This window comes from Psittacula echo (assembly GCF_963264785.1).
Source record: "Psittacula echo genome assembly, chromosome: 4".
Classification (NCBI taxonomy): Eukaryota; Metazoa; Chordata; class Aves; order Psittaciformes; family Psittacidae; genus Psittacula; species Psittacula echo.
Genome location: NC_137738.1, coordinates 44,411,143 through 44,423,108, shown reverse-complemented (window position 1 = coordinate 44,423,108; position 11,966 = coordinate 44,411,143). Strand labels below are relative to the sequence as shown.

Genomic DNA, 11,966 nt, shown 5'->3' with positions numbered 1-11,966 from the left:
GGGTTTCCTTGCTGGGGAGCTCTGAGTGTACAAGTGAGATCAGAGCACAAAAGGGCAATTAGGAAACTTTATTCCCAGGCTAAACAGACTTCATTTGCTTGTACCATGGAATTCAGGGGAGTTCATGCTGGGATTCATAAGCCACAGGTAATATGAACTACTCTTCTCCCTCATCCCACAGCACTCCCGCTAGGGAGCTGCCTCTCTTTGGGAGAGTCTCCCTGCTCAAGGGTGAGGGCCTCAGTAAAGGAGCTGCTGCATTCAACACCTTGCTGGGAGGCTTTTGGGAAGGGAAAATTGCATTGGGTCCTCATAGATCTCTGTTCAGAGGCAGTGGAGGGGTCTGCTGGGGAGTTATGAGTAGAGTTAACCACAAAGTCCAGTCTCCCACAACCTCTTTTCCTGCTCAGACCACCTAATAGTCAAATTTGTCCAGATTTAACAAAAAGCAAGGTTTGCAGGGAGATGACATACAGAAACAAGTATTTATTGTTGTTTTGCTTTCATTATGTGTGGAAAAAGCTGGTAAGCTTTTGAACTCAGTGTCCCTGTGGCTGGTTTTTGAAAAACTTGCCTGTTTTTTCCCCAACTATCTTTTGGCTTAATAAAAAATATGGCCTCTTCCTACAAATCTTTTCTCTTGTGCATTGTGGCTGTACAGATAATGACAGTTGTTTATATCTTCACAAATTAATGTGACTGTAATGACTAACTCTGACTTCAAAAGAGAAAGTAGGAATTGAAGTCATGGGAAGCGTCAATTTTTAACATGCTGCCTCCAAGCATGTAGAGAAAGCTGTGAAGGTCAGAGAAGCGCCATGGCAAACCTCCTAGATGTAAATGTGAAATCTTGACACCACAGAACTTGGTGCCTGAGCAATTGCCCCTCCAAGAGCGATACCATCTGAGTCAAGTCTTCATTTCAGAAGCTGTCCCTGCTTTATCCAGCAATATGGGCAGTTCCCACAGGGACCACAGCAGCTGAAGCTGGTGGTCAGGACTGTACCTGAGGTCAGTGCATTGCTCTTCAGCCAGACAGCAGCAATAAGCCCAAGTCTCTGCCCCGGGAAGGGCAGAGTTAATTATACCACACTGAATGTTCAGGTCTAGAGAGCCCTTCATTTTATATTCCACTTCCCCCCTTCCCCCCCCCCCTTTATTTTTTGAAGACAAAAGGAAGGCACCATGTGAAAACATCGCTATGGAAACATCATGGGCTCACTTGTACTTGCCTGCCAAACAACTACCTAACTGAAGTTTTACATCCTATTGGATCACTGTTGGCCATCTGCTCTCCTTCAAACTTCTCTGAATTCCACACTTCCCTGAAAAATTCATTTTTAGAAAGGAAGGAGGAGGAGGAGGCAAAGGGAGAATCCGGCATTCTTGGCTAGCACAGAGCTATTGTGAAAAAGGAAGATAAACTCACTTTGGGCAGCCCCTTAAAAAGACAAAGATCCATGCTTTGCAAAATGATTTCATAGAAAATACCCCATTTCTAGATGCACTTTAATGATAAGAGAATATATTGGCAGCCACAAGGCAAAACAAATAAAAACCTGCTTCTAGTACTCTTGCACTAATTGTCTTCCTCTCCCCTTCGCTCGTTTAGTGTCAAATGTATTTTCTTCTAGAATGTAGCAGTTACAGCCTACACTGGAGCTGTTGGCTGCAGGCTCCCGAGCCCTGCTCCAAATAAAACACAGAAACAGATTTCCTGCCAAGCACCGGGGAAGTTTCAAGACTTAGTTTTTAAAAGTATAATCTTTTTATCAGTGCCCTAAGCCTGTCATAGGTAATTACGGGCCATGGCGCATTTACATTAATGCATAGGACCTACAGACATTTCAAAAGCTTAATGGAGAAACGCCATAAATGTGCATATCGAAAAATAAATTAATTAAACTGTCATGTAAAGATATCACTTAATTTTGCAGAGCGGAAGCTGCTCTTAATGGGAATGGAATGGATCAGTGAGCATTTCAAAACACAAAGCTATAATTTAAATTCAGACTCTCCTCCAGTGTGCAAGTCACAAGACATATTTATTATAGCCTTGAATTGTCAATTGTAATTGGTTTAGCAGAGACAAAGCTGTGTTGTTTTGCTTCCTTGCCGTCCTAGCTGGTTCAATATATTCTGATGTCAGGATTATTGACAAGCAAACAAAAGGCTGAAATAAAAATCATGTTTACCTGTGATGAACTGGCAAAAATACAGTCCAAGGTAAATGTAACGCTGAAGCCTATGTATTTATTTATCAAGCAGCAAGAGGAAAATGATGGTGTGAAGCATTTAAGCTTCTTTAAATAAACCAGCTGAATGTATTTACTGCTGCTCTCAAGGCCTGCTAGTAACCTAGACACAAATAGATAAAAATAAGTAAAAGCACTGTGAAAATGAATAGCATCATTTATAAGCTGCTGCTCTGAGTTTTCCAGGTAGCAGTAACAATTAAAGTTGTTTTTCCTGATGCTTTTTCAGGGCTAGAGCCAAAGCCTGAGACCTGGCTCCTGCTTTCCTCCAGCCCCTGTGTTGAGCTTAGCCATGAAGATGCTTCTTTGTATCTGAACCTAGAGCCTTCTGCCCAGGGTCTCTGTAATTTCTTGTTAAGAGCTCAACTTGGTGAATTCAACTCTAAACGACCTTGGCAATCTCAAACCTCAGGGCTAGGAAGAGCTGCAGCACATCTGGCAGTGACCACTGACCCAGGCACACCTCTGAGGGCAGTGGTGAATGGAGGCTCCTGCTGTCAGAGCTGCTGCTGCTGTGGTGGGAGCCTGGCTGTTTGCAGAGAGGGAGGATAGCACTGCTGGGTAGGTGGGGAGAGGAGGAGTCTGGCTCAAGTGTAAGCTGTCCAGATGTCATGCTATGCCATGGCTCCAATGAGCGGCTCATCTTCAAACATGAGTTAATTTCTTTTAAAAGAATACCTGTGTGTCTGCATGGGTTCTTACTCACCTAAATAACAGGATTTTAAGAAAGGGTTGGTTACATTTTTGCTTTCAGTGTAATCTTCCAGTAGATTGTTCCAGAAGCTAATTATTAAATTTCAGGAAAAAACCCAAAAAAACCCCTAAACCCCATGCACATCCAAATGTGCCTCTTAATACTAGACTACAGTTTTTTGCTCACACATTGCACTAAATAGCAAACAGAAACATCTCTTATAACCTTTCTGTAGTACCATAGTTTTTAGCTTGCTGTATTATTCCTCTTTTATGCCCTTTTTCTAAGATGCACATTTTTACCCGTAATCACTCTTAAGAGAAATTTTTGTCACCCTCTTCAGTTTCTTTTGCCTTTGAATGGGACTTGGATGTTTTTAAGTGGCAGGTTACTACTGACTCCTGTTCCACGTCTGAGGGTTGCAGAATTGGACGCTTACTTACATGGCTTCTACTGCCACACTATCTAAATGCTAACATTTTTCTTTTAAAGAAGGCACTGGGGAAGGAAAGTGTTCTTCACCCTCCCGCAGAAGAACAAATGCTGAGAGATTTAGGTCCTGGTCCAAACCAATATGTAGGCTCCAACTCGTACTGTCACTGATGTCAGTAACAAGCCAGAAGTCTAACATCTTCCCTTGATTTGGACTTCAGTAATCTCTTCAAGGTATAAGAAAATTACGGTCCAGTTGAGAACTGAATATATGTGTCTGTATAGATAAATAGCGGTCTTGTATTATCAGCCAAATACCCTAACCATAGGTTTGACCATTTCATTCCAATAAAGCCATCACAGTCAATAAATAGTCTTTTCCTCAACAGCTTTTCCAGATTAGCTGTTTGGTTAGTGAGCCCTGGGAGCTCCAAAGCTGATAAAATCTAAAATAGCCCACAAAAAGTCACAACTTCTTTTGCTTATGGAAAGGAAAAGACTCAAAGAACACTGTAAGTAATGGTTAGGAGAATAGGATAGGTCACAAACGTCAGCTAAACGGCTTAAGTTAAAGAAATACAACTTCTAAACTCTGAAAATAGCTAGTATGGTAAAAATGCTTCTTTCCCATGTCACCTTGTGAACAGTAAGTAAATACACAAAATACAAATTCTAAGCTATTAGGAGTGATGGTAACAAAATATTGCTTTTAATGCTCTTTTTAAAACACTTTTGAAAGTATTTATTTAAATATTTAAAAGGTTTCATTGTATTCAGTTTTTATAGTCATAGAATTTGAGCCACTCTTTTTCACAAAGTAAGTTAGGGCATTTCTCAAATGTCTGAAATCAGCCAAAACAACTACTAACAGTTTGTTGCTTAAGAGAAGTATCCACTAAGAGATATACAACCAAGATTCAACTGAACTTGTATTCTTAATTCATTAGTGGAACTGCAAGGCCCTCTTCTGGATTATAAATTACTGCATGGCCAAGCAAAGTACATGGAAATGACTGAGCCAACCAGTGCTATGAAAAAATACATCTGGCTGTAAACAAGCGAACTTAAACCAACAAGTGGACTTGAACCATAAATTTTCGTCTGTCTAAAAACAGCCACTTATTCATCTGTTTGGTCACAATAAAAGAAATCACATACATAGAATTGCAGGAACAGGTAGTAAATACCCTATTAGTAAAAACTCTGTACAAAACATTATACATAATTTAATTGTACGTTTTAAAAGAGAAGGACACTGAAGAAACCTTCACATATAATTTTTGGTAAGTTTCTGTCTCCCATCAGTGTAGGGCTAATTACGATTGCTCTTCTTCCGTACTTTGGATTTTGGTGCTGCCAAGAAGAAATAGAAAGGGGGGGAAAACATCAGAAGTCAATTATAGTAATACCAGTGCCAGCATTCTTTTGAATTAAGTTGGGATCAGAATGGATCCATTAATGTGAAACCTACCATTGGGATTTTCTTGCCTGTAGAAAGCTTTTAACAATTCCACCGCTTCTTTGGCACGATAGCCAGAAACGCACTGTTCAAATTAGAATGATGTTCATGAGCACATCTGAGAATAACACATTCCATGCTTCACAGTAATGCCTTAAGTACAGAATAATTGTAAACAACTGTACTGTCTATTTAGGGGTCAGAAAATCTCTTTTTCAGGTTGAACACCTAATACCTATGAAAAATACTATGTTGAGGCTTAGTAAATTATTTCTCTAATAACTTAAAGTTAAGCAAAACAAACTTTCTTAGTAACTTACATAAAAATTTCATGCAATCTTAAATTTCTTTCTTATTAAGATGGCATTTCCAATATACTTCATATACTCTTCAAGCACTTGGAAATGTAAGACATACACATAGGTATTGTAGGTAAGATTCAGAAAACACTGGTCCACACACCTATTCTTTATTCCTAACAGTCACCTCTCAGAAGTTTTTAGTCCTTCCAAGATATTTTTCCAGACCATGAACATTAATGACAAAGCATTTAAATGTCACTAACAACTAAATGAATCTCCACCCACACTAGAAAACAATTAATTACACCTATATATCCCACTGCAGCTGCCTACAGAAACAAAGGAAGCATTTGTAACAGCAAGAATCTTCTACTTTCTTTCTTCTGGACATATAAAAAACCTAAATACCACGTGCCAATGTTAGCACATGAACACTCTTCCACTACTGACTGTACAAATTAATTCAGATGCTGGTCTCACAAATATCCTGAAAGATGCTTAATAAGTTTACACTGGGCTGCCAGACAGTATTGTCTTCCTGACTAAAATTCCTTCTGAGCCTTCAGACTTCAGTGCTTATTTAGAATGCTGAAATATATTACTTGTTTTTCACATTCATTAAATAAGAAAGCTTAAGTGTGGAAAAGAACTCTAATAACCCTAATCAGTGTCCTTGTACAAGGCAGGATCATCTACTGTGGTGTATAATGTAATCAATGTAATGCTATAAATACTCTATATGTATAGGTATACTAGTATAATGCTGTCATGCATGTAGATTTATGTACACTATACCTCCACTAAATGCTTGTCCAGCCTTTCTTGAATGACAAAGATGCCTCATTCTCCCCAGACACTCTGTTCCAGCCCTTCAGTATCCTTACTGTTCAGGAAATTCCCAACACCTAAACTAAATCACTTCTGCTACTTCTGCAGTCTGTATTTATTTGAGGATTTGAATTATATGAAGTAAGTTTAAGCTAACGTGTTTTACCTCATATATAGATAGACTGGGAGCAAAGATACAATCATTTTCAGTGGTTCAGCTAAAATCCAGTAACCTAGTAAGGTGCTGTTACTGCTGTTGCTGCAGTTTAATTTTTCCTCTCATCTCTTCCTGCCGCATACACTCACTGTTTAAAGTATTACACATCTTTTAGACATATTTATTCCTTACCTTTTTCCACAAGTGTAATTCTTCCTTTTCCTCTTTGATACATCCTTTCAAATATTTTCAGACTGTTGTCAGGCGGTCTTTTCTTTTTTTTGTTTTGTTTATGTTATTTTCTTGTTAAGTCAAGTTTACTTGACTTTGATCTGAGTCCTCTTAAACTGCTGCATAACATTCTCAAAGCATGGTCACAAAGCTAGGCACAATATACTAGCAGAAAAACATTTTATAACTTACTTCAAATGGTTCTCCTGAGTCCACCATATCATCAGACGAGATGCTCAAAACTGAGCCACAGCCTCCAAATCGCTCATTTCGACAGCCATATACGACCCGTGGAATTTATGTGAATGAGTTAAGGTATTAAGTTAAAGTGAAAAGCAAGCAGGAAGTACAGTAGCCTCATTTAAGTAGTCATTAAATTTCACTAAGATGTGCTTGTACTTTTCAAACTAAATTAGTTTGCACTACAATTCCTCCCTCATAAAATCAGAGGCTACATCTGAATAATGTAAGATGTATTGCTGAAGATGTACATCCAGCCTTTCTCAGAAAGGAGAAGCATGAATCCCATGGCAGAAGCGTAAGAAGACACGATTTACTGAGCGTTAAAGCTGAATACTGAACTGAGATTAACTCGTTTTACGTAATAACAGATATCTCTAAAGTTGATTTTTACATCCCTAAGAGAAACCGTTGTTTGTCATAATTGCACCATTCCTCTTTCATTCTTGAGTCTCTCACTATTTGCCATGCAGTAAATGAAGATAGGTGCAGACTCTCAAGCAGTAAGATGGTACCCCTGTTGGCTTTGCCTTACAGTGTCAAGACCTTCTCTGTGGGCACAAGGCCAAAACAGTGACATTTTGACACACAGTTTCCCAGCATGAATAAACATGAAAGGATACTCATCAAGCGCAGGGCAGCTGCACACATGATACAAGGCTCTACTGTTACGTACATTACCGAGTTTGCAAACACTTCTGTATAGTCTCTGTTTTGTTGCTTGCACCAGTCCAGGACCTGATCAATTGCCACCAATTCAGCATGTCGAGTAGCCTAGGATATAAAAATAAACATTTTCTTAAGGCATGCATTGATTGAGAGCTTTAAGCTTCTCGCTTGTAGAGATACAAGTGAAATACAACGCAGTGTCATAAAATTATTCTTTCAAGTCAAAGGCACAATGGCCCAACACCTAATCTATTAATAATGCAATTATTTTCACTTAAGTGAAAATAATGTAATGCTTTCTTGAGAAGTCTCTTTTTAGTACACCTCTTTGCTGGCTCAAGTTACTGAAGAAATTTCATCCAGCCCAAACTGCAAAAGAAATATTCAGTCCAAGAAAGAACATACTAAACCTCAATCTCATATGCAGCACACGCAAGATGAACAAGTGCAAACCAGTTTTTATTTCTACCTGTTCCTACACAAAGGAGTCTGTTCAGAAGTTCTCCTCTCTCTGTCATGCAAGCATAGCAAGACAAGACATGAAAGCTCTACTTGAGGCTTGAGGGACACATTAAGCCTGCTAGAACAACGGATCCAGCCCACTGTGCTTCCAAAAGCAAGAACATAGGCCCAATAACATTCTCTGGAAATATTAAGAAACTGCTCCTAGCTGGTACCTTTTCTTGCCTCTGACAGTGTTGCTGTGCCTGCAGGGAATGAACACACTGTGAATATGCAATAATTTCAGTATGTTTCTGGAACTGCTTGGCCTACCGTGTAGACACAGTATTTTCAGTTTGCACCAGCTTTAATCCTGCCTGGGAATACATACATGTGCAATAGGTCCATCAAGTAATAGGCATGGATTGCAGCATACGCCTGATTGCAAAAAGACATAATAATATTGATTTATCTTTTTTTAATCCGAAACAACTGAATTATAAGTATCTCAGAGGTCACAGCAATAGGCATGGCACAAAAATCTGAACAGAATCATAGAATTATAGAATGGTTTGGGTTGGAAGGGACATTAAAGATCATCTAGTTTCAACCCATCTGCCATGAGTCCAGTAGACCAGGTTGCTCAAAGCCCCATCCAAAATGGCCTTCAACACTTCCAGGTATGGGACATGAACAACTTCTCTGGGCAACCTGTTCCAGTGTCTCACCACCCTCATAGTAAAGAATTTCTTCCTAATATCTAACATATATCTAATATCCTAATATCTAATGTAAATCTACCCTCTTTCAGTTTAAAGCCACTGCCCCTTGCCCTATCACTACATGCCCTTCTAAAAAGTCCCTCTCCAGCTTTGATGTACCCCCCCTTTAGGTACTGGAAGGAGAAAGAAAGAGAGGGAGCAGGAAGTGTTGACTTTAATTGCAGAAGGACAAAAACAACCAGTAATGTCCCCGTATCGCTCTGAAATGTTTGCAGCAGTACGTTTTACCAATCAAATGTCATAGCAAAAGTACCACAAAGTGCTAAGTGCTCTCCAGTTACAAAGCCTGATGGCTATGTGAATTCAGTATTTTCCTTCTTTTTAATCTATTCTAGGAAAAAAAAAAAAAAAAAAAGCTTTTGACACAGGCATTAGACTCAGAATCAATCCAAATTATGCTTGTATCTCTGCTACATATGTCTTTATGTGACCTTAGATAACTTCATCTCAATACCTGAACTTGGGTTATTTTCAGCACTTTGAAGATCTGTGGTGATAACTGTGAGATGCTCTACAATATATGGCAAAGGACTCATGTAAGTGACTTAGTGGTAAGTTTAATACTGTTTATAATGTTTCTAAACTCCTACAGAGATCTATGTTGCCTATGCCTACATTAGCAGATAGGGTAGTACAAGGGGAGTGTACCTGTAAACTAAAGCAGTGCTGAGGACTCAATACCAGATCAGGGGTGCTCACACTGCCTAGCTCCAGTGTAGTCTCATAGACAGTATATTCCTAGCAGGAGCTGGAGTGCATTAGGTATGCTCCCTGAGTGCATCTTTTCAATATAGGTTCATCTGAAGGGAAGACAGCTTGCCAACTCTGAGGCATGAAAAAAAGGCATGCTAAGCAGACACAATCAAGAAATTTATTCCATGAGTGCACTTGTGATCTGAATTAATATAGTAATGGTCCCACTCAGAATAACAACATGGATCTGAATCAGCATGCAGGCATGATTCCTCCAGACCTACCAGTGCAATCTTGCCATGAAGGTTGCTTAGTTGAATAAATGAGATCACACCAGCTGAAGTCACAGTGCATGCTCCAGCAGAAAGATGCCTCAGAATCACTACAGCTACTTTAACTCAAAAGTGTATGTTGTGGCTATTCTATTGTTGTGCCTCTCAGATCAGAAGAGACATGAATACCATATTGGCTTTTCAACTCCTGAGCATGGATTGAAAGCATATAAACAATAAGCCTTCATTACCAGAGGAAAACATGTCTCTAACCTATGGCACTGTTTTAAGCTAGTACACTGAGCAGCTTTTAGGCCTCCGCTGATCCTAGGAGTACAAGTTGAGAAAAGCCAGGCAGCTGCTCTAAGTTATACTGGCTTCTGTGGCAATAGAAGACAGCTATGCAAAAGAGACTACGCTAATAGAGAGTATTACTAGATCCCACTGCATCCACACCTTAAGTAATACATACTGGTTTGGTCATCTCACCTCATGAAGACATGGGAACACCAGGACAAACTCATCACAGAGTGAGAAAGGATTATCCAAGTTACAGAACAGCCTCTGTACAAAGATTAACTAGACTACACCTCTTAACTCACCAGATACAGTTACTAGTTTTCCAAGTTAAGATGACTACAGTAGAGTGTTATAAAAATCAAGAAAGATGTGGAAAAGCAAACAGTAAATTGTGATTTATTATTTCTCGTAACAAGTGGGCACCCAATGAAATTATCAGGCAGCAGATTTAAAACAAACAAAAGGAAGTACTCTTTCACAAAGCACATAATTAAATTGTGGAACTCATTGCCACAGGATGCTATGGAAGCCAAAACCATAAATGAGTTCAGAAAAGGTTTAGACAAATTCATGGAGGATATGTGCACAGACAGCTATCAGAAGCAAACATCCAGATACAGTCTTGGGCTTTGGAAGTCTCTAAGCTATTCACTTTCACAAGTGGAAAGAATACGCATGGGGAAGATAACCTCTATTCTCGTTTCTTGAGGTCCTTCCTTAAGCATCTGCTAAAGGTCCCTCTTAAAGACAAGATATGGGGGAAAACCTGACCTAGGTCTGTCTTAAGATTTTATTTTGTGTGGAACTATCACTAGATAGTATTTTTATTGACATGCTGTGTGTAAAATAACATACAAAAAAAAGATGATTTTCATTTTGAGTCACTAACTAGATTCATAAGCTTCTATAAACCCCTGCTGTTTTTTTAACTTTGCCGATCTTATACACCATTTTAAAGCCAAGAAAACACAAACAGGTAAGAGTAGCAAGGGAAAAGAGAATTATGAGAGAGTGGCAAATGGTGGTCCAAGGAAAAATCATCTAAAGCTGATGTCAGTGGGGAAAAAGCCTTAACAAAGACTTAAAATAGTGCCCCAAACTGCGGCAAATGTTTTGGAGACAAATAAAGGTGTTACCACTGCCCTGAACAGCTTACCTTCTAACTCTTAGACCAGATCTAACATGTGAGAGGGCCAAAGCTCAAAGTATTATCTTGTGGCTTCATTGGCAATTTATGAATGCAAACAATACTTCATTTTTTATTATCATGTTCTGTACTCGCAAGATGATCTGGGCAAAGACATGTGCTATAATGACCCAACATGAGATAACAAAGGAGAAGTCCGCGCGTATCAACAAAGGACCTAACACAGATAGCATTTTAGTGTGAACGAATGTATCACACATGGGAATAAAGATATCCAAAAAAGGGTTCTAGCTGGGAAGGGTCACATGTGTTTTAAGGAAGAAAATGATCAGGTTGATCCAAGGCAAGACTGTGAACAAGTGAACGTGAGAGCTGCCAGAGGGAACACAGTTCTGGTGCAAGCTTGTGAATGTATTGCCAGGCCTTTGAAAACCAATGTCTTACACAGACATTTATTGCACTGTTGCCCAATAAATACAAGTAATGGCATGCCTATTTTGAATTGCTGATGACGCAGCCATGCTCCTCAAAAAAATAAAATACACCAAACACAGCTGTATAAAAACTCCCTCCTTCCAACAGCAATGTTTTTCTGTAAGAATGTGATGATGATCAATAATTTTGCAAATAACTTCCAGAGTAAGAGGCAGTATCTCTGGCATTAATGTGTTCTGCTGTGGACACGCAGGGCAGAAACCAAGTATGCAGGGTGACCAGAGACAGACTTAAACAAAGCAGCTAAATCTTTTTGCCAAAATAAGCAGTTTAGGAATAGAATGAAAGAGCACATAAAAAGACACTACCTGCTCTTAACTCCAGTCAGTTAGAAGATGCAGGGACTTACTTAAGGGGAAGGAGGAATGTATCTGACATAAAGCCTTACTGGCAAGTTGATTCCCAAGCAAGAGCAGGACTGTAGGGAAGGACTGCAGATCCAAATGGATAAATGATCATTTTTTAAAAGTGGGGGAAAGTTTTCAAGGAGTGAGAAAAGCCGGTATATCATAAAGCTAAATTTCTGAGGTCAGAAGGCAAAGGCTAAAGGAACCAAACATCAACCTTAC

At 39.3% G+C, this 11,966-nt stretch overlaps 1 protein-coding gene across 1 annotated transcript in view; it reads right to left on the bottom strand.

Moving 5' to 3' along the window:
• Window positions 1-4,104: 4,104 nt before the first annotated feature.
• The window catches only part of ADAT2 (adenosine deaminase tRNA specific 2), a 10,165-nt gene continuing 2,303 nt past the window's right edge, over window positions 4,105-11,966 (bottom strand). The window contains exons 3-6 of the mRNA XM_080616473.1: window positions 7,222-7,372; window positions 6,551-6,657; window positions 4,853-4,925; window positions 4,105-4,734 (exon numbers count right to left, since the gene is read on the bottom strand). Of these exons, the coding sequence (XP_080472599.1) occupies window positions 4,694-4,734; window positions 4,853-4,925; window positions 6,551-6,657; window positions 7,222-7,372 (372 nt within the window). The 3' untranslated portion in view covers window positions 4,105-4,693. The remainder of the gene's footprint in view (window positions 4,735-4,852; window positions 4,926-6,550; window positions 6,658-7,221; window positions 7,373-11,966) is intronic.